General features: G+C 47.2%; 1 protein-coding gene and 1 non-coding gene across 8 annotated transcripts in view; both read right to left on the bottom strand.

The window, feature by feature from the left end:
• The window catches only part of NAP1L4 (nucleosome assembly protein 1 like 4), a 48408-nt gene that overhangs the window by 3287 nt on the left and 22504 nt on the right, over positions 1-22617 (bottom strand). For 4 of the 7 annotated variants that reach the window (XR_006885751.1, XR_006885753.1, XR_006885755.1 and 1 more), the window contains exons 5-16: positions 21189-21330; positions 20871-20957; positions 19150-19281; positions 15876-15947; positions 11189-11328; positions 9752-9897; positions 7411-7433; positions 6869-6988; positions 5309-5412; positions 4030-4059; positions 3508-3564; positions 1659-1696 (exon numbers count right to left, since the gene is read on the bottom strand). Coding sequence is in view for 2 of the 7 variants with exons in the window: in XM_046643242.1 (XP_046499198.1) it covers positions 1691-1696; positions 3508-3564; positions 4030-4059; positions 6869-6988; positions 7411-7433; positions 9752-9897; positions 11189-11328; positions 15876-15947; positions 19150-19281; positions 20871-20957; positions 21189-21330 (955 nt within the window). In the remaining 5 variants the exon portion in view is untranslated. The remainder of the gene's footprint in view (positions 1-1658; positions 1697-3507; positions 3565-4029; positions 4060-5308; positions 5413-6868; positions 6989-7410; positions 7434-9751; positions 9898-11188; positions 11329-15875; positions 15948-19149; positions 19282-20870; positions 20958-21188; positions 21331-22617) is intronic. The other 3 variants (XR_006885752.1, XM_046643242.1, XM_046643241.1) reach the window with 3 other exon arrangements.
• Positions 15062-15184, bottom strand: LOC124229683 (small nucleolar RNA SNORA54). Its single transcript, XR_006885946.1, has one exon. It is a non-coding gene; the product is annotated as a small nucleolar RNA SNORA54 (small nucleolar RNA).

Raw genomic sequence — 22617 nt, 5'->3', positions numbered from 1 at the left:
TCACAAGGTTTAACGACAGCTTGGTCACTCCATGTTACTGATTATCAAGGGAGAGAAGTTGGTGCTTCAAAGGCACAAACTAATAGCCAAAACCTCACCCGTCATGGGACTATCTAAAAGAAGTGTTTTAACAGATGACAACTGCCCTGAAAAGGGACAAAGACAAGCCACCAAGCACACACTGTAGCACCACAGCCTCACAGGGACCTGCAGCCCCCAGTCTCGAGAGCCGGCCCAAGTGGAGAGGGAACGGCTTCCTCTGTGGAGAAGCTTGACCCCTGACAAGAATCTGACGACATTAAAGAGATGCCGCTAACACTGTTCAGACGTGATGATGTCACCGTGGTTATGCCCAAGGAGAGTCCTTCTCTCCTGGAGACACAGGCTGGACTGTTTACGGATGATGCTTCAAAGTGACTGGTAGGGTAGGGGAGGAGTGGGGCTTCGGGTGGAACAAGCCTGGGGACAGCAGACATGTAGGGCAGCAGGAATTAAGAGCAATTAGACATAGTGTTAAATATGTGGGCAAATGATCAGACCTGACCCTCTAAAACAGACAAGATCACAGGCGTCGGTTCATTTCCTCTAATTAACACGTTTCCTTCAGCCTAGGTCTGCCCACCTACCTGCTAGCTGTCTATGAAAGCAGGCCCACGGGAGGAAGACAGGAAGGCAATGCAGACAGACGCTCAAAGCCCTCAGGTCTAACTGACTGCCTGCATCCATGGACCATCTGTAGCGGTCAGGTGAAGTTCTGAAGTTCCAACTCTGACAGGCTCTGCTCTTAAACCGGTTGCTTCCTTACCACAACATGTCGAACCCCCGCTATTTCCCGGATGTTACTGTTACTGCACTTGTTTCTCACAGCATCTCCTGTTCCCACCTCTCCTTTCCCCCACCACCCCCCAGCACCCCGCAGAGGTGACGACAGCATCCCTTGAGTGAGGGACTTTATGACTGGAGCAGAGCCAGGGTAAGCCACATGGTGGGGAAGGGGCGGCTCCTGGGGGTTACTGACGCTCCTTAAATCTACAACCAGTTCTTTTCTTCTTCAGCCAGAACACTCTTCAGCAACCTCAAGAGCATGTGTTAATGCTTACATGAAAAAGATGCCAGCAGCTTTTTAGAAGAAAAATTCTGGCACATTCAAAGTGGTCACCCCTTTTTTACCTATTGGTCTGCACAACACCTGAACTTGAAAAGTACAGACAATCAACAGACACACGTCAAGACAAACCACAGTGGACCGATTCCTACTGCCACAGTGAGTGGCTGATACCAGCACAGCATCCCTGGCTGACGTGTGCTACCCTGCAGGCTGCCGACCTCCCGGGCTCTCTCATTCCGTCCTGTTCCAGGAGGGCAATCCCACTGTCAATAAAAACGCCACACCAGTGACATCATGCTGCTCGGTCAGCAGAAACACTGTACTCGGCAAGAGGAGCCAAAAGTAGTTAGTTCCTGTCAGTTGGTTTTAAAGTACACTCAACAGACACCTGCACAGAAACACTGCTCTCCAGGAAACACTGGGTCCAGCCCAGCACACACCGAGTGAGCCTGGACAGCAACTTCCTCCACATCCAGAAAGTCACAGCAAGGCATTGTACAAGCACAGATCAGAAGTTTGGAAGTTAGGAATAAACGGAATTCCACCTTACCTAGAAACGCATGAATGATTAACAGACAAAAATTACACCTAAATGGGGAAAAAAATGGAGAGGAACTGTCAGCATGAAAGAAAATGAAATACACAAAATTACATAGGAGGAAAGAGCCACAATTTCTCATGATACAAAAAGCTGCAAAATATCAGCCTTGAGATAAGCAACCTCAACCACCAGTTCTGTACCTGTAATACCAAAACATTGTTTCTTCCTTATCTTCCTTTGCTTGTTACAGACTCTAACGTGACAAATCCCTCTGAAGAGGTGCATATGAAGGAACAGAAGTGTCACATCCTGAGCCCAGAGGACAAGACTCAAGTCGTTCCAACTGCATGTGTGAAACAGCACATCACACCGCTGACCCTGCTCACTTGTCATCACTTCTCACCTACTCCCACCAACGGCCCACTGGCAGGCTCCATGAAGAATGAGTACTGAGGACCCTCCACTTCCTTTCTAGTTATTTGTGATCATTTGGTGAGAACGCTCTTCTAGAAAACCAAGACGTGAGAGGACACAAGGTTGGCAAGGAAAGAGAAGAGGAGGAGGACAGAGGACAGAAGGAAACAAGAAACAGAGGAACGGACCACCAGCTGCCAGTAACGCAAGACAGACAGTGCACCTGAGTCTGGAGGTGGACCTGCAAACTATCCTCAGCCTCTGTTCTAGAATCCAAACCGGGAATGTGTGCAGCAGCACCCCAAAGGGCAGAAAAACAGCCATATATTACAGCTGGGACCAGCGCACAGCAGTGTGGGGGGTGATCATCGCCCAGTTCTGCTAACTAACGGACATCCCTCACCCCCTGCCCACCAAGTGTGATCCACTCAAGGCTGGGTCCCCGGTTTCCCGTCCCTCCTCTCGGCCTCTGGCTGCTTGTCACCGAGCACAGGTGTGCTTTCAACAGTTATCCTCTGACGGACAGGCCAACTGTGACAAAATGAACATTTCCATGAGCTAATTCTCACAGTGGTATTTATATGGCACATTGAAAAAAGTTTTAAACCATCTCCCATCTTTCCCTAGAAGGAACTGCTACTGTGAGCATGCATTTACAGAAAGATTTGGTGTTAATACATGGATTACAGAACTAGTTATTACAGACAGCTTAGTGCACATTCCACTTTGGGCAAAAACAGGAGAAAAACAAACAACATGATGTTAAATAGAGATATACATTATAAACCAGGAGTGTTAGTCCTCTGACAGTCATGGTGTATCTAATTCTAGGATGCAGTGAGCTGTACATTAAATTATGTGTCAAGTAACATAGTACCTTGATTTAAGCTAATCTGAGATAAGGAAAAAATCCAGACACGCAGGTAAAATTAATGAAATTGCCCGTTTCTTTTTCTTTTTCGCAAAGCTTCCTACTTTATCTTAAATTATCTGAGCTATCTAGACATCTGAGTATTCTTGGCCCATGTACAACTGTAAAATTATGCCTAGAATTCCATTATTCTAGTCATTAAAAAAAACAACCTTTCAAAAGTTCCTTCTTTGTATCTTTTCCAAAATAAACAGTTTATTCATGTTGTCAGTTAAATCATTATCTTAGACGAATTAAAGATCTGGAAAATAATGTTGATCTACTGAATGAATTTATGTAAATAAGATATAGCTTGAGAAAGAGCTGTAAAAGCGTTGTACTGAATATACTTAACACTCAAATCACATATAAGGTGTTTAATAGCTTCTCATTCAAGTATTTCTCTGACAGGTTTTAAGTTTCCTAATTAGAGAATGACAAACACACAACCTAACACTCCTGCCTCACAGTGGGAAACACATCTGAGAAGTTAAACTGTGCAGCCCCGATTCAGGCAGCCCCCAAATAACTGACCTTGGGGTTAATCTCAGCATCGTCCTCATCGTCTCCCTCCTCGTCGCCTTCTAATTCCTGTTAAAAGGAGTGAGAACTAGTTGAACAGACAAGATGTATATTCTTGTGGATCCACCAGCCACAAACAAATTAAAGCAATACTTGGGTTTAGAAGGAAACCAATTACTACTATCCATAACTGATTAAATCACCTCTTTTGGACACATAATTATTTCTGGGTATCTTTTTGCTCTCACAGATCACCCTGAAATAAACACACTGCTGAAAACGTAGATTTTGTCTGTTAAATGGTTATTTTCTAAGATGCATTTTCATAAACCAACTGCAGGGTCAAAAACTGGACGCTGGACAGCATCTGCCACGCTTTTCCCTAGTTTTCAGGGAGGTTAAAAGCCTCAAAGGCAGCGTCTCACAAAATGGGTCCAACCTGGTCCCCTAGTTTCAGAACCTCTGTCCACTCAAGCAGACGAGGCGTGGCGCAGCCTCACAGAAGCGGCGATGCTTCAGAGAGCTGAGTCTTACCTCCTCTTCTCCTTCCTCACCTTCTTCAAACTGAAAAACAAGGAAAGACATTTTTAGGTTTATAAAACATGACAGCCACCTGACCCAGACAGTCCCTGTCCAGTGCCCACAGTCAAGCTCAAGGAAAGTAGGAAGTCTGGCTCGGCCTCTGAGTAGCGGCAGCGCCTGCTCCAGGTTGAGCTCCTGGGGACAGTCTGCCACTGGGTATCTCTGGGCACTGACACTGCAGACTGAGCCGGGGCCAGCACTGCAGGGCCACTTGTTCCCCAGCCCTGCTGTGTTGATAAGCTGCCAGGTATCTAAAAACTACCCAAAACAAGGACTGAGGATGCAGAGGGGTGCAGAAAGGAGACGGCTGGCTTATGTGCGCACTGGCTCCACCTGGAAAACTGGTTGATCTAAGCAAACCAGTAGCATCATTTTATCACATACAGGAAGTGAGATATCATTTTATGTCTCATACAAGGTGAAACATTTACGAGAAATATCATAAAATCGTGGTGTTTAACCTTTAAAATAAGTCAGAACTAAAGTGTGCGAGGGAGAAACTCCAATGCTACAGTTGGTGGCTCTTGAATGAATTTCTCCTGTGTCCAAAGACATCACTGGTCAGGCTCTCACTCAAGTTCCAAACATCAGACTGGCATCAGAATATAAAACAAAGTAAACCTCATCACTATCGGTGCACAACACAGGGTACGGGAAGAGTCACTGGGCTTTTTCTTACAAACATTTCTCTTTTGGAGCCCACAAACATGTTCCTCAGAGACCACTCAGCGGGACATGAAGAGTGCTGAGTGCTGCGTGGCCCGTCTCAGACCCCAGGCCCAGTGAGCAGCCCTCCGGCACTGAGCAGAACCCCCACAGGATGACTGCCTCCTGGCCCTCTTTGCTTCCGAGTTTGCAACAGCCTGACAGGGAAAGACCTCACAGTGTTGTGATCAATGAGACTCTCACAGCATCTCAGGTCAGACTGCAACCAGCCCCGAACAGGCTCAAGTGCCGATCTCTGAGGTTCCAAGGACACCATTTCACCCTGCCCATGTCTTTCAAGAAAGCTCTGTGGGGCAGCAAGTTCCTGTTTCAAATGCATCACACTCACATAGAGCAGTAGTTCCAACATGGGGTGTGCAGCCCTCAGGCTGAGCAAGATGACCCAGGAGAGCATGGAAGATGAAACCAGAACCCTAAACCCAGGCATCCTGGACAACGTCCAGTGTTCACGCACAGTGTCTAATGCACCCAACACCACTACACCAATCTTTACACCAACACTTACTGAATAATTCTCTGCCAGGCACTGTTCCAAGAGCTTGACAAGTCACTCGAGTTGTGCACATGAATTGTTTTACAGATGAGGAAACTGAAGCACGGAGGTGACACCTGGTAAGTGGCAGAGTCAGGACTCCAGTCTGATGTGAGCTCCCACTGCTGTCCTCTAACTGCACTGCTCACCAGCAGTATGAGCATGGAAGGTATTAAGAGCGAATGTGCATACATATATTATAAGCAAAGCCACTGAACTGCTCACCTGTAGTAACACGTGCATATATTCTAAGTAAATAAATATGCATAGGCTGCATATTCAAGTTTTTAAATTGATCGGTATAGGATCAAAAAAGATTGGAGACAACTGGCCTAGAGATGAGCTTTTCAATGTTTTGGCTAAAGTAAATGAGACTAAAGATTCAGTTTCCTAATTGCCAACAGTCTCATTTTAAATCTTCAAGTGGCGTTAGGGTCAGCCCTCCCGCACTGGAAAGTGGAGGCAGAGGACAGTTCCATCACCACTGAGAGTTCTACTGGACAGTGCTGGTCTGGAATTTGTGGTGTAACCAGCATTTCCTAAAACTTCAGTCTTACAACCACTTGAGTGCTTAAATGACCCCACACCATGCTGAGTTGTGTGTACACGGTTCCTGATCCCCAAGGCCATCTCCTAGTCTAGGGATGGACAAACCGCACTTTAGAGATTAATTGGTCTACACTACATGGCTCGCACGCCCTGGTCTGGCCCCCGCCCCCGACTCGGGACCTTCAGCACGATGGGGAGGTGCAAGAAGCAGGCCTTCATGGCCTCAGAGAGCTGCCCAGTTCCTATGGCCCTGTCCCCAGCCCTACTAGACCTCATCCGAAAGGAAACCTAGAAGCATCCAGGAAACCTAAGAGTGCTAAAAGCAAGGGAATACCATCTAAACCGTACTTCCAGTAGCATGCTACAAGACAAACTCTATTTCCCCACCCAAGCCTTGGTTACGATAACTGTCCCAGGTGACAGTCAAAGAACGGCCAGGTAAGCTGTGCCCAGGGGTTATGCTCCCAAGTGCTGACTGCAAGGGCTTGTTTCCTTCAAGCAGAGAGAAGTGGCTGGCACAGTGGCGCCTTTTTTCTGTGGAGCATGGGTTTCTACTTCTCTGGGGTTGACACACCAAGGCAGGCACAAAGTTGGCTCTGATGATAATCGTTTGGTGTGGCCAGACCTCTGAGAATGAGATTTTCCTCGTGCTTACGAGTCACCCAAAGCTTACAGACCTTAAACGGGACAGTAAACCCCTGGGGTCTTTAGAGGAGATTACGAGGTGAGTCACTGGACGGGGCTGACACAGGGGACTGGCACCTGCCCTGAGACCACCTCAGAGCGACCTGCTGCTCCTGCTTCTGTTTCTGCCATTTCTCCTCCTCCTAGTCTATGTCCCCCAAATGCCAGTGAGCTGTGTACCATGTATCTGGTTGAGGACGTAATAAAAATCTTGGCCTGGGGATTCCCAGCCACCACTCAGGACTTCTCTATACCAGCAGAGGCAAGCACCCAGGGGGCGGCTGCCCCCAAGCCACATACATTGTCGTCATCCTCTATGGCCTCCCCTGTGAAGTAGAGCACAGCCCGCGGGACTATCCGCTCACGGAAGAAGTGTCCAATTTCAAAGTCGGAGGCTAACGTGAATTCGGAATCTTCATCCTGAGAGGGAAAACCTAGATGTTAACTCATTTCAATGGGATGACCATCACATTCTCTCACCTCCTCCTTGTCTCTCAATTCGGGTGATTCAACTTAAAGCACCAACGCCAGCACTGCTGGGCGACAGCCTTTTATGAGGCTAAACGGCTTTGAAGGAAGCACCAGCACGAGGTGGCGGGGAAGGCAGGAAGTGCAGGCCAGCGGGCTCCATGGAGCGCCACCGGTGCAAGGTGGGCGGGACTAAAGCCACTCTGCCCCTGAAGCCCCAGTGCAATAGGTACCTCAGCCCACCCACACCGTAGCCCACAAACTAATCCCAGGTTTTCAGGGAGTAGGAATGAATTAAAAAGAAAGTAGGCAACTACTCAGGAAATACAGATTTAACGGCAAAACAAGACTTTCGATGACAACACAGATCTTACCAGTGATTCTCCGTCCCCAGATGCTAGAAGAAAAGAAAAAAATCTCTACATTACACTCATGTCCACAACCTTTTAAAGCCCACACAGAAAGCTCAGCTGACAGATAAAATGGAGCATTTCACAACTCGAGCTGTCACCAGAAATTGCCTAAACCTGTGCCTCCTCCTGGACACCCTCACCGCCCCTGCCTGCCGACGCCAGCTCCAGTACCCACAGCCCTGCCGCCCCCACTCCCTCACGCCATGGCTGGGACCCAAGCTCGCCCAGGGAGCCAGCTGGAGAACGGCAACATTCAGAGAAGCACTGAGAGAAGCCGGAGGCATGAACAGGGCGAAAGGTGGATGGGGTAGCCCTTGACTGGAGGCATTCAGGGCATTTGTGCTGAAGTGGAGATTTAACTCGTGTCCTGCACAAAACTCCATGTGATGATTCCGTGGAGAAAGAGGAAAATCTTTAAGCCTCGTAAGTCCTGAGTGTTCCCAAGACACTGAGTCTCAGCTAGGTCAAAACCACATTTCTGTTTGTTTGGAAAGGTGAGGGGAGAGAAGAGAGTGCTGAAACATTCTTCCTGCAAAATGAAAAAAGTCCCCTGGGGGCAGGAGGTGCTATTCACCGATGTTCTGCACTTTTCAACACACATACGACCACACATTTTGTTGAGGGACTAGAGCCCGACACTACACTAAGTGTGACAGGAAAGACAGGGACTTAAACCAGGCTCAACAAAGCCTGGCGACGTTAAAACGATCAAATGACTCAAATCCCATCACCGTGCCCCTACCACCCTCTGTTCGCTTTCATGGAGCTTATCACTTGCTCTGTGTGTCTGACGACTTTAAACACAGCTCCATGGAGGTGTAATTTACAGAGCGTAACACTCACCTACTGTAAGTGTGCAATTCAATGACTTACGGTACACCTTTAGAGCTGTGCAACCATCCCAATGCATTTTTAGAATCTCCCAAATCACGCCCCAAATTCTGGAATTCACTTAATTCTATTTTAATATTATTATTTAAAATCCAGTTTTAAAAAACTTCCAACAAAGCCACTGACTTTAAGAATGAAGGCCCCGCTGCTTTACGCTGAATTCAGACAGGTACCCTCCAATATGCCCATGCAAGGCTCCAAAAGGGATCTTTCTGAAAAAGGAAATTTAGGAACTAAATTTTGGGCTGTTCTTAACCCCCAAACTAATATACATTTGCATCTTCCAGGTTCAAAAACAAACTGCAGAAAATGGCCACTCCAATAAAAAAAGGGAAGGACTGAGTGGCAGGGGCAGGTCAGTGACAGCACTGGCTCAGAGACAGGGCAGAAGGCCAGGGCTCAGACTTGAGGGGAGAGCCGCCCTGCGGCCCCCAGGCAAACGCCGACGGTCACGGCTCCCTGGAGCAGAAGCCGGCGTTTCTGTATCTCAAACTGTTTTTGTTCATTACAAATAAAGAGAAAATGGTTTTTCCTCATATCCACACTTTAACATTGCCAAGTGGTCTGGCCTTCACATTCTCTCAGGATTAGAAAATTATATTAAGACTTCCAAGTTATTTATTCTCAAAACCAGTTGCTCAGCCTTTATTAGCTCAAAGGTTCCATCTGTATGACTTAGGGAAGGAAAAACGAAAGAAACAAAAAGCTTCCAAGCTATGATTCTGCCCTAAGTCTTTCAAAAATGGAAAACCAACTATAGTCACGTGTCAACAGGGACACGTTCTGAGAAATGTGTCCTTAGGCGACTTTGTTGTGCAAACGTAGTGTGCACTTACACAGACCTAGATGGTAGAGCCTACTACACAACTAGGCTGCATGGTGCTAATCTTATGGGATCACCATCAGCTATGTGGGCCCTCGTACACCAAAACACTGTGGCATGGCACAGGACGGTACTCACATTTGTCACAACATATAAATTCCAAAATCCCTGTGCTCTACCAAGTCATGCAGAAAAACGAAACAAAACAATTTATGAGAAAGAGAGGGGTGGGCAGATAATTCAAAAGCTGGTCAAGGGTAACCAGAGCACAGCCAGGGACATGTGCCTCGAGAGCCAAGTCTACAGCTCCAGGCTGGGGGCCGCCCCAGGGACAGCAGAAAGCACGAGAGCAAGGCGTGGAACGGCCGCTGGGTGCTCCAGTCATCCAGGCGCGGGCACTTGCTTCCGCCTTCTCAGAGAGCCCAGAGAGCTCGCCTGGGCTCCCCGTGCGCGCAGGGAGCACAGCGGCCTCAGGCACGGCCACCGGCCCCTTACCTCCCACGCTCACCAGAGGACCAGGACCCTGTGAGGCCAACAAAGGTACCTTATATAAGTACATGGTCAACATTCACAGCCTCACCCGCTCACCTTTCAGCGGACTGAAGAAGTTAAAGAAGGAATCATTGGGGACTTGTTTGGTGATTGTCCGAACAGTGCCTCGACCCTTGTGCTTCTGCTTCTTCTTGATTGTTTTGACTGTGACGTTTTTCCCTTTCTTCCAGTCAATAGTACACCTACAGGGACAGGACAGGAGTCACCGATACACACTCCACGAGAACAGCCATTACAGGTGGACACGGTAAGCAAACCACAGCTCCACGCTTAACCTGGAAAATTTAATAAAACCAACCTGCAAGCAAGCACTACACACACCATGAGGTTCACCTGAAGGTCAGTGAAAGAGAAACGGTGTGGCCGCCATCATCCTGGGTGGGACACTGTCTTAAGTTTTAGACTTCTCGAACTGCAATGGCATTACGTCGCAAGGACTCACCAACGTGTTTTCTGTGACCAAGCCCAGTCAAGGCTGGGCAAAGGTGCCTATTGATGCTCAAGAGCCTGTCACCTGCTGCCCCTGTTCAGACTCCAGAGCACAAATGAAGTCACCCACTCATGCACCCAAATTCTCAAGGCAACTAAGTGAGCGGGACAAGTTGGGGAAAGGAAACAGGTGACCACTCCAAACACTGATGCCTAACGCAAAACACACGAAATGCAGGTCCTTGGTGCTGGAGCAGCCCTTGGTGGGAGTGGAGCACGGCACGCTTTTGAACTCTTTGAATCACCTTGGAACAACAGGTAACACGTGGCAGGATCTGACGAGCGTCTGCTCAAGAGCATGCCTGGAAAGCTAGGTTTTCTTCTCCCATGATGGCCTGGCTCTGGGAAATGATCTTTCTAAATTATTCTAGCCATTTGAGTCTAACAGGATCTTAATAAAATTACTCATACGGGGAGATTCATAAGCATTAGTACTTGGTTCCAGTGAAGAGGGATAATTGTTTCAATTCAAGGATAAAACAATTTCTCAAACGGTCTCAAACAAACCAAGAGGAATGAACTCCAAACCACATTCTCTCTGGTGATCTACAGACTGAAATCGCCAAGGTGCTCCGTCATGATTCAACCAATCGAACTGGGCCACCAATTTCCAAGGCAAGCAACTAATCAAAACTGCCCTGCACTGACTCATTCATTCACTCAACAAATACTTGCTGAGGGTAATTTATCAGTCGATGATCACAGCTTCATTTAAGGTGACTAGAGAACCCAATCCCCTCATTAAAATGAGGAAACTGGGCCACTATCCCAAACCTTGGCACGTGTAACTATATGATACATTTCCCAGTGCTGGCCATCCCAGCACCAAAGGGAAAACTCAGTTAGTTTAAAGCTTCGTCTACTTAACTTTCAAGCAAACTAAAGACTTTTTGCCTTATTCCTAATTTCTATCTTAGTTGTAAAGTTCTAAAATCATCTCCTGCTTTTGTTTTGCAAAAAGAAGTTAAAATAGCATTTCCTTACCCGTCACAGTCAACTATTTCAGGACCTTCAAAGGAAAAGGGATCAGCCTTATCTGGCTCTGACTTCATCTTGTACGTTTTTGTCAGGACTGAATTGGTAAAGTAGTCGTTGGGTTCAAAGTGGAACTCTAATACAAAAGACTAAAAACAAAAACTCAGGGTTAGCATCACTTGAAATCAACAAATAACTAGCGACAGTTTTATGAACTACACAGTACTTACTGGAAACCAGCTCCTCTTTAAGCAGGACACCACAGGCAGAAAGCCTTACTCAAAAGCTCAACAGATATGGGCACGTAACAAGAAAACGCTCTTACTGCAGAAAAACACCAGCACCAGGTGAAAACACAAATGCCAGGCTGAGGGAAACCCCTATGGCCCTTCAGTCCCCGAGTGAGGGCATGTGCCCGCTAACGTCTGCTTCCCACTGGACCTCAAGCTCTCCCAAGGAACCCCAGCTTCTGTCTGCTGCCCCGAGCTCATGTGGGCTGGGGGGCCTGGAGGGAGAAAGCAGGCACCAGGAGCCCTGCCCTCCTCTCCTTTCCTCTTGGACTCAGGCAGAACACTGCTTTCTTTGCCACGAGGAGACCCCAGGGGCGTGGGGGGGGGGGGGGGGGGGGCACTGACTGTGCTTCTGCAAACCACACAAAGGACAAGTTCATCCTTCACTCACAAAGCACTCTACAAATCTGGAGAGACATTCACAACGGGAAAAATGGACAGGTGTGTACAAAATTGTTATCACAAGACAGAGATTCATGCTCACAAGGAACAAAATAAACGAAAAATAAAATGAGCTGTCCCCCGTTTGGACAAAATGTACAGGGAATAATATGAAGTGCTGCGAGTGTTTTGGAAAGCCAGGTGCGCTCACATACTATCAAAAGGCTTACAAAGGACAATTTGGCAATACCAAAAAATTAATAAAGTTAAAACAAAAACTCTCTAACTCAGTAATTCTCTTTTGAGGAATTTGTCCCATGCACGTATTGATGTGTCCATACGTGCAGAGACATTCACCTCAGCCCTACGGATAAAGGAAGAAGACAACCTTGGTTAAGCAAACTCTATTACAGACACAGTCTGCACGACAATCTGTGGGCTCACACAGCCCAGGTTCAAATCCCTCTGCCCTTAAGTGCTGTGTGATTTGGGGAAGCTACTCAATGCCTCTGCACTTTCCTTTCCTCTTCTGTAAAATGGAAATGCGATCCTCTCTCTCTCCGTGAGCTGACGAAGATTAATCCATGGAAGCATTTAGAACAGGGCCAGGTTTACAGGCAATGGTTGCTAAATGTTAGTTGTTTCCATTTTTTTTTTAAGGATTGGCACCTGGGCTAACAACTGTTGCCAATCTTATTATTATTTTTTTTCCCTGCTTTATTTCCCAAACCCCCCTGATACATAGCTGGATATCCTAGTTGCAGGTCCTTCTAGTTGTGGGATGTGGGACGCTGCCTCAACGTGGCCTGACAAGCGGTGCCATGTCCGTGCCCAGGATCGGAACCCTGGGCCGCCGCAGCAGAGTGCGCGAATCCAACCACTCGGCCACGGAGCCGGCCCCTCCATTTTTATTAGAATGGTACAGTCATCAATTGTGAAAAAAAATAAAGACTAAAAACAAACCACTTCCACAAAGGGGAAGTAAAAAAAGAACTCTCCAAAGGAGTGAAGGAAGAGAGAGGCCTGAGGGCTTAGGAAGTACAGACACAGGTGGCTCGAGGATCAGGGGGACAGCCCAGTTTCTGGAAGGGATGGCAGACGATCTGGCCAGGAGGTCTCCACTGACCTCCGCAAGAGCGGTGTGGGCTGGTGGGGTGGTCACCGAGCACAAACCACAGCCTGGCAAGGAAAGGACGGCACACAGGGCACGAGAGCATCGGAAGGCATCGCCTGCACCCCGCTCCAGCACCCCAGGGCTTTACAGAAGCCGACACACGGAGGGAAGGCAGGGAGGCAGTCAGCGGAGAGACTGCTCCTACCCCAGGACTGTGGAAGGCTGACACCACAAAGAGGACAGGAAACCTAGCGGACCGGCTGGCAGCAAATGGCACGCTTACATTTTGTTCCTTTGTCACTCCCTGCTCTCGTACAGATTATGTATTTTCTTCTTTCTCTTCCCACATCATTTCTCCAAACCAAGTGTGGTATTTCTCTTCTTCATATTGTTCTATTTTTTCTCTCCCTAGGCCTCTGTTTAGTCAGAAGAAACCCTAACACAACTGGGAATGAATTAAAGAAAGTGCTTAATGTTCCAAAAGAGAAGGGCCCAAGGATGAGGCGACCTCATTCACACGCCCACAGCCAGTCAGCCATAAACACTGGATAAACGCCCACTCGCCTGGCACTTAAGTGTAAAATTAGACCTCTCTTCTGCCCAGCAAAGTCAACACAGCTGCTACTGTCTGCCAATCCTCCTGCGGAGCAGACTAGGAAGTGGTCCCCACCCAACACGCCCATGTGGTCAACACGGACAAGCCGAGTCCAGGCCAACGACACACTGGATGCTGTGCACTGCTGCTGCAGCTCTGATCTAACCTTGAAATCATTTCAAAACAGAAAGACAGAAAAAGATTATTATTACAAAAAAGGAGTAAAAAAAAATACTGCTAGCAGGAATGCAAAGTGAACCACCGTTGGGCCTTCTAAGTTCATCTCCTCTCACTCAGTAATTACTAAAGGAATCTAAACTAGGAAATCACCAGAAACTTGAACAAAAGACGTAGGTTCAAGTGTGCTGGTCGTAATGCAATGATTTAGGGTGGGGTGGTGCTGGCGAGTCTGGGGATGCCAGCAGAGCCTGTGACATGAGAGAGCAGTGTCTCGCTGTCCACGCGCTGTCACCCCACTGTGCTCCAGTGCCGGCGTGGCGGGCCTGGAGAAGAAAGAGCAGTGATCCGGAGATGAGGAGGGCATGGCACCCATGTGCTTCAATCTCATGCTCGATGGCTTTGTTTTTCTTTCTAACTTTAATGCCTTAGATATTTTATAATAATTTTGAAAAGGACAAAGACTATGGGGAAACTCCTTAAGCTGCTGACAGTCATTTCTAGAAGACAGAGATTTGTACAGTGTTCTTCACACTTCTCTGTGTTTTCTACAGTAAGCACATATGACTTTTACAATGGGAGAAGTAACAAGAAAGGGAAAAGAAGACTGGCTCACGGTCTACCACACCAGGGCTCCAACTTGTCTCTGAGCCACTGTAAGAGAAGGACAACACAAGACAGATGGACTGAGAAACGAAGAAGCAGACCCAGGAATCACCAAACACCCGTCCAGTAAGCAAAGGAAGAAAAAAGGAACTGATCCAGAGGGGAAAACTTGGTAAGCTGAGTCTGGATGACTCACAGGTGAGAAAGAAGAAAGGACAAAACACACAAAATCTTAAAACAGCACTCACACATCCATGTGCACACACCCCCACGGGGAGAGAATCCACACAAACCACAACAAGCGCCGGCACACTGGGCCTCCAGGGGGCGCCGGGGGAAAGCCTCGGCACAGGGTGCAGGCAGCAGGAAGGCCCTGCGATAAGCCCCAGCAGGAAAGCAGGGCTCCCCCGCTCCAGCATGGCCCTCAGCCTGCACAGGCCTCCCTCTGCCTCGGGCCCATGCCCCCACCTGCAGAGGGAGAGCTGATGGCACAGCCCAGAGCGGAGCAGACAGGAAAAGTGGAAGGGATGGACGGATGCAGGTGTGTCCCCGCCCCTGGCCGCCAGCAAGCATCCCTGCAGGACTAGGAGGGAGAATCCCACTCGCCCCTGCCTCCTCTGCCAGCTGGGGCTGGTGCTCTGCAAGGGGAGGAGGAGATCGACCCCAGGTCCCAGCCCCTATGCCCACCCCCAGATACCTAACCCACAGTCCTCCAGGCACTTTGTCTCCAAGACCTGAAGCTGAGAGCCACCAGTCAGTCAGTCATGTGTCGTTGGAACTCCTGTAGCACTGGAATGGAACCTGTAAGCCACAGCCAGACTAACAGGTCACGAACAGTGCTCCCGCGAGGACCCCACCTCAGGTAGGATGGCGTGCCCCCATCCCCAGACTCCTTCAAAGAGGAGCTGGCTTAGGTCAGACTCCTCTCGCTCACTGGCAGGCAGACCTGCCCGCTAACCCTAACATGACACACTACAGCAAGGATTTTGGAGAGAGGTGTTTTGTGACAAATCAAAGACCAGGGAAACATTTTCCAGTCTTATCTACCGGCAGTTATTTCTTAAGGTAAAACCTCATAGGTTTCTTTCATCAGTATCTTGGAGTTCTGTTAGTGCTGCTCATACGTGAGTATAGACCTAGCATCCTTTTAAACCTGTTTTATAAACATTAGATCCTCATAAACCTGGGAGACACTTAGGAAAAGGATATCACCCCATCTGACAGAGGAAACAGACCAGCTCAGAAAGCACAGCATGGCAGGGGGCACCACGGCTGAGGAGTCCAATCCTGTGTCTGACTCCTACACCTGCTACCAAGCAGCCTGTGGCCTGAGTGACCTGTCAGGCTGCACGTACTGCTGGGTGAGGCCCATAAAGGCAACGTGAGAGCCCTCATAATTCTCGGTGAGTGTCCCGCTTGAGTCTACGCTGCAAGTGAGGGGCCACGTGTGGATTTCTTGCCCTGGCTCCAACCCCTTACCCTCAGCGGCCTGATCCTTTCAGATGCCGACCAGTTCAAACAACCAGTACTCACCATGGGTTGTCCAGGGTCTGAAAATTTCACTTTAATATCCTGCAGATGTTTTAAGATTGGTTCGTCATATTCCTAGTCACAAAGAGAAAAAAGAAATCTCTAGTGGGCTTTTTAAAAACAATACACATTTCCTCACTGAGTCACTGTCGCATACACTCCTAACTGCTGGATAATTACCCCTGTTGGAATTCTGTCCTTGTCAGGTAATAACTCCTAGGAAGCCACCTGAATTTGTTCACCAACTACCAGTCTTAGAGTGGCAGCAATGAGATGCCATCTTCCTCTGGCAGAGAGCACAGGTAACCACCAATGCCAGGCAGGAAGGGCAGGTCTTCAATGCCAGGAGCAAGAGCCCTGACTGCTTCCATACCACCAGCTGCCGCTGCATACGGGGATCAAAAATGCCATCAACTAAGACTGCTGGACCTCAGTGTCTCTCAAGAGACAGAATCAGAAGAAACGCCTAGATCAGCCACTGGCCTTGGAAGCCAAGGCCCTGTCCCCTCATTATGGCACGTGGCAATAAATATCCCAAACCCACAACACACACAGTCAGTCACAGCCAAGGACACTCACAAAGCATGTCTGAGACCTAACCCGCAGGCACTATACAAGAGCTTCTAACAGCGCGATATGCTTTTACAGGTGACCATTACTTAAACTCAGAATTTACTAATGCCTGTCATTTGAGAAAGTCCAGGGGACGGAAAAATCTGAAAAGGAATGAGGAGGCTTGAGACCCAGTAAGCGAGTACTAACACAGGTGTTTCATTCGTAAGACAGTTACTTCACCCCTGAAGCCTTCACCCCTGAAGCCTGGGGACAGAGCCTAAGGACTTCTTGAGGTTCCGTTAAGTTCTAAATTGTCTTCTAACTAAACTACCCACTTCCCAATTTTAAATTCCTTTAACATAGAACAAAACAAAAAACAGCAACAACAAAGGTATCTAGCAAATTTAGACAAAAGATAACCCAAAAACAGTTTTTCAAGTCGGCACATAAGAATGGGCCTGCAGACTACGCACAGTGCTGTCTGGCACATACGCCTCGTTCTAAACTGCCGAGACGGACGTGATCACTAGGATGCTTTCCAAATACACGGAGCAGGATCTTCACATTCAGCCCACTCAAACTCGCAGTACCCACTGGTATTTTCCCAAAATTCATGAAATTACCATTATGTTCTTAAATTCCTCAACCAGCCACGTATCTTGAGGGCCAAGAACTTCATATGGCCCAGAGCATAATGCAATGCCCTAAATAAGGAGACTCTCAAAAGCACTGGCACTAATATAGAGGTGTTGGGGAGAATGAAAAGAGACACCTCATTAACACATGGCTAACTGTGGTACTACTCTCAAAACCCAAGGAAATGCCATGGGGGAAGCAGCCATGGTCATCCCTGGATTACTAACTAGCTGGCCAGGCACCACCAGGAGCCAGGTTTCCCAATCAAGTCACCTAACTGGCACCAAAAAGCCCACATCATGACAACCCTGCCCCCAATCAGTGTGTGCCCACCCAGCAGCATCAGCACCGCCTGGGGGCATATTAGAAGTGCAGGCCCTCAGCCCACCCAGACCCAGAGTCAGAACCTGCATCTCTGTGTGATGCCCAAGTGATGGGTAGGCCTATTAAAGTATGAGAAAAACTAACTCAGGAGTCTTTCCGACTGCTCTATAGGCACGGGCATTTTCAACCCGTGGGGCACAGTAAAATCAGGTAAGAACCTCCACAAACACCCCAGATGCTCACTGACTTGGAGGTGGGGGAAGCACTGATGTTGCTATTTAGTTTTAAAGTTGCCCAGGTGATTCTAACATACAGTCAGGGTGAGAATCTTGTTCTAGCATAATTATTCCATTTTCCCAGCGAATTTCTGGTTCATGGCATTCCTTTAAAAGTAAGGTCTAGTTTTTTCTTTTTTTTTTTTTTAAGGAAGATTAGCCCTGAGCTAACTGCCAGTCCTCCTCTTTTTTGCTGAGGAAGCCTGGCCCTGAGCTAACATCCAGGCCCATCTTTCTCCACTTTATATGTGGGACGCCTACCACAGTATGGCGTGCCAAGCGGTGCCATGTCCGCACCTGGGATCTGAACTGGCGAACGAACCCTGGACCACTGAAAAGTGGAACGGGTACACTTAACCACTGCGCCACCGGGCCGGCCCCCTAGGGTCCAGTTTTCTTAAACCCCACCTTTTCATATGAAAAGGAAGCTCAGATGGGAAAAGAGAGGCTACTCTGAGCCACATATTTTAGATGTCCCCTGAGTTTGGAAGGAGTAAGAAACACATTCCTTCGATCCTTTCTTAAGTTTTGGTTACAGGTAAGTATCAAACGAGGCAGCAGTGACGCAAGTTTCTGAAAGCCCTTATAAACCTAACTGTGAGATCTCACGCAAAGTCCAGGAGACCTGTTTGCACGCCACCACGGCTGTGCTCTGATGTGAGAAGCACCGTGCTGACCTGTCTGGATCAAGTCCAGATGCAGAGATGACCATCTCTGTGGACCCCAGGCAACAAATCAGGTGATGAGACTTTGGGCATACTTGTTTCTGTATTCTAGAAACTTCTACCATAATTCAGTTCAAGGAAAGTCAAATTTGTTACCTTTTAATTGGTTCATCGTTTCATTACAGAAAGCCTGACAAGGCAAGACAAAAACAGAATGACTGCCTATTCCAATTTTTTTTTTAAACAGAGACTTTTTCAAGAGAAATGATAAGAAAATATTAGAAACTTGCTATGTATTTAATACAACTAGCAAGGGTACACAACAGGCCCATTTCAAATTTCAAAGATCAATCAAAGGAGAGGTTTAAGGACATGCCAGTGAGAGTGTGCAGGCATGTAAATATGCTCACGCGCACACACACACACACCCCTTCATTGCACAAAATCCATTTTTCCACTCTGCTCTCCCATCGTCACACTTTCCTGCTTGTTCACATCACAGGAGGATGAAGACGGGTCTTGGACCTGTTAACAGGCTTTGTGGAGGTGAGGTAACAGACCTTTCCTAGGAAGTAAGCCGACTACAAGTGCTGACTAATGTTCAGAGCTGCTGCCCTCTCCACTACAACTGCCACAAGGTCACACGGAGGGTTCCAGCAGTAATAAGCTGTCCTGGTGAGACCAAGAGCACTCATCTGAGGGGTCGGTCACAGAAAGTGCCTTTTCACCCACAATGGAGAATCATTAAACACTCAGTGAACTTGTTCAAAAAATAAATAGTTTTAAGACCAAAATCTCTCTGCAAGGTGGAAATCTGCTCACCTGGACTAATTCACTTAGCATATCTACGTTTCTAAAGATGGTAAACCAGAACTCCGGAATTCCTTTGGGGTTTGGCTCTTCTGCTGTTGCTGCTTCTTTTTCTGCTACGACTACTTTATTTTTCATGTCTCCCTAAAAAAATAAAGATGCAAAATAGAACATATCACAAGACAACAAATTGACAAATAATTCAATGACTTAGTGCAGAATATAATTTCAGCATCCCACACCAACTTCTATTAAAACCCTTGTTCTCTGGATCTGTATCTCTCAGACCACTGTGCACCTCACAATTTCAAATGCTTCTGCAGGACAAAGCATTCAAGGCATTCCATCCAGACATAAGTTCATGATATAACTTTGTACCAAGGGAACAAGAAGCTAGAGATGACACAATGCCACCAAACTTGGGAAAGGCTGTCCAGTGCTAGCTCTTTTAGACGTCCACCCGGGGACAATCACCTACCACCAGATGCAGACTCCCTGTCTTTAGCCACAAAACAATGCCAAGCACCCTGGAGGGCCCAGTCTAAGAAGACAGTGATGACAATCATGACAGTGGTGGCAACGTGGAGGGGAGTCTTTCTAACGTCATGGCCCCAGGGAAAAGGCAGGAGATTAACACAACACTCAGTGGAGCCAGAGCAAAGTGTGGCTGCTTCCTCACACGCGAGTCTTGTGAGGAAATGATCATGAGGGGCTTTTAAAACAAACAGAGGCAGGTCTTTCTTGAGCAATAAGGAACTGATTCACAACTATTGTGATCCACAGCCACGGCTTCAACTAGGCCAGGTTCCACTATTTTTAAAAGATCAAAAACATATACAGCTAGCCAAACTACCATACACTTAAAAAAAAGCCCTAAAAGTTAATAGTATAGGATAAAAGCTACTGTTCTGGGGCCGGCCCCATGGTTGAGTGGTTAAGTTTGCGCACTCGCTTCGGCGGCCTGGGGTTTCACTGATTCGGATCCTGGGTGCGGACATGGCACCGCTCATCACGCCACGCTGAGGCGGTGACCCACAGAGCAGAGCCAGAGGACCTACAACTAAAATATACAACTATGTACTGGGGGGGCTTTGGGGAGAAGAAGAAGGAAAAAAAAAAGAAAAAGACTGGCAAAAGATCTTAACTTAGGCGCCAATCTTAAAAAAAAAAAAAAGACATCAGAGAGAGCTAAGTGCTGTGAGACTTTCTGGTACCAATCCCAGCCCAGAAGAGAAAAAAGCTACTTTTCTCCCAAACATAAAATCAGGCCGGCAAAGGTAATCTTGTGGCATGCTGGGACTTTCTGTGGCAGTGGGATGGGATCTGTCACCAGAAAAAGGCTGTGAGCAGGCGATGGACGGGGCACATTACCAAAGGGCCTGTAATCTACCAACGTGAAGTGGCTAGAGGCACCCTGGCTACTTCCTCACCACTGCTGGTCCCTAAGCAGGGTCACTGTACTCTAGAGAGCAGCTATAGACAGTAGAGAGGGGAGACTGTGTCTGGTTCATCATGTTGACTGACAGCACATCAAGCCAGATGCCAGGCCAGGGGCTGCTCAGTACTCACTGTCGAGAAGAAATCTCAACCCACCTGAGGGTGAAGGAGCACCTACTGTCAGGAGGTCTCTATTCTATAAAGCTGTATCAGTGATTAAAAACCAGCTAAAGAGGTTTCTGATTCCTAACAGTTTTCAAACAGAACGTAAGCTGCACTCAGTAAAGACAACTTACCGCCAGTTTGTCCTCCTCTTCACTTTCGCTGTGCCATTCTGATTCCGCATCTGTTGGCTCAACGTCACCAGTGATGAATTCCCTTCTCTGAGTAAAAACAAGACCCTCTTATGTTAAGTTATTCAGAAACTTGAATTAAGATGAGTTTGTAAATAATGTCTATGAAAAGACTGTGAAAACTGGTGCTTTCGTAACTTATTTTACAATTCTAAGTTTTAGGGCTGAAAGAGTAACATTCAACAATTCACTAAGTCTGGATATTTTATGTAAAGAAAGATGTGAAAGATACTAATTACATTTACTAACAGAGCTCCCTACCTTGTCAAAGAGAGGCTGGTATAGAGCTGCATACTTTCTTTCCAGGTCGTGGACTTCTTCATAGAACTTGGCTTCTATATGAGCGCACTTCACCTGAAGCTGTTTCAAGGCATTGATTCTTCTTTTGACGGCTTTAGGTAAACTAAGAGGGAATAAAAAACGTAACATCCATCTCTGCCAAATGAGGCAGCACGCTTCTCAATTTTATTGGGAGAAATTTAGGTTAACACAGAATTAACATCCTTACAATTAAAAGCTAAAAATTAAGAAAAGGACAAACATCCCAATAGGAAAAAACAAAAAGGAAGCTGAAAAGATAATTCACAAAAGTACAAATAATCAAACAGGGAAGAAAAGGTCCAATCTCACAAGATATCCAAAAGAATGTAAATTTAAAAGAACTGCTGTCTTTTCTTCAACAAACTAGCAATTAAAAAAAAAAAATCCCAGGTTTGTTGAGGCTGAAAGGAGATAAGCCATCTCATTGACTCATCTTTCTTTTTTTTTTCCTTAAGATTTCATTTTTCTTTTTTCTCCCAAAGCCCTCTGGTACACAGTTGTGTATTTTTAGTTGTGGGTCCTTCTAGTTGTGGCATGTGGGATGCCACCTCAGCATGGCTCAACAAGCGGTGCCATGTCGGGGCCCAGGATTCGAACGGATGAAACCCTGGGCTGCCGAAGCAGAGCACGCGAACTTAACCACTCGGCTGCGGGGCTGGCCCCTGGCTCATCTTTTTTAAGGGCAAACAAGCAGCTTGAAAATGTACTTTGGATCCAGTAACTCTACTTCTAAGAATTTATCCTAAGAAATAACCAAGTATCTATGTACTGCAAGGTCCACTGATATATTATTTGCAAGAGTGAAAAGCTAGAAACAATGACAAGTTGAACAGGATTAAAACACAGCCTGTCCACAATCACACTATCCAAGAACGCTCAGTGTCACATGACACAGACAGACATGCCGAGGGAAAACGGGAGACAACCAGACAAGTGCGGTTGTTGTCTTCTAGTCAGATAACTATCAGCTTGCCTTTTGATACCTTTCTATATTATAAGAAATATTTTAGTCTGTATGTATTACTTTTATAAATCAGAAGAAAAAAGCCATTTTAAACCCATCACAATTATTTCTTTAACCTGAAACCCTTGGTCACAATCTGGAAGGAACAGCAGATTCCTGGGCCTCGTCACAGACCCACACAACCCCCTGGGCGGGCCTGGGTCCTGCCCTCTGAGTTTGCCTCCACCTGGGCGGAGTCCTCAGGGCAGAGCTGGCACTAGTCTGCACACTTTACTGATCCTCCAGCCACGCACAGCACAAGTACCAGGCAGCTCCCACACAGAGTAGTTTAGAAAGTAATGAAACAGCCCTGAATCACAAAGGACCCCTCTCCTGGGGTATGAGTACACAGGCCTTAATTATACT

This window comes from Equus quagga, chromosome 17 (assembly GCF_021613505.1).
Source record: "Equus quagga isolate Etosha38 chromosome 17, UCLA_HA_Equagga_1.0, whole genome shotgun sequence".
NCBI classification, from domain to species: Eukaryota; Metazoa; Chordata; class Mammalia; order Perissodactyla; family Equidae; genus Equus; species Equus quagga.
The sequence above is the reverse complement of the archived record's forward strand: the minus strand, read 5'-3'. Positions and strand labels throughout refer to the sequence as shown.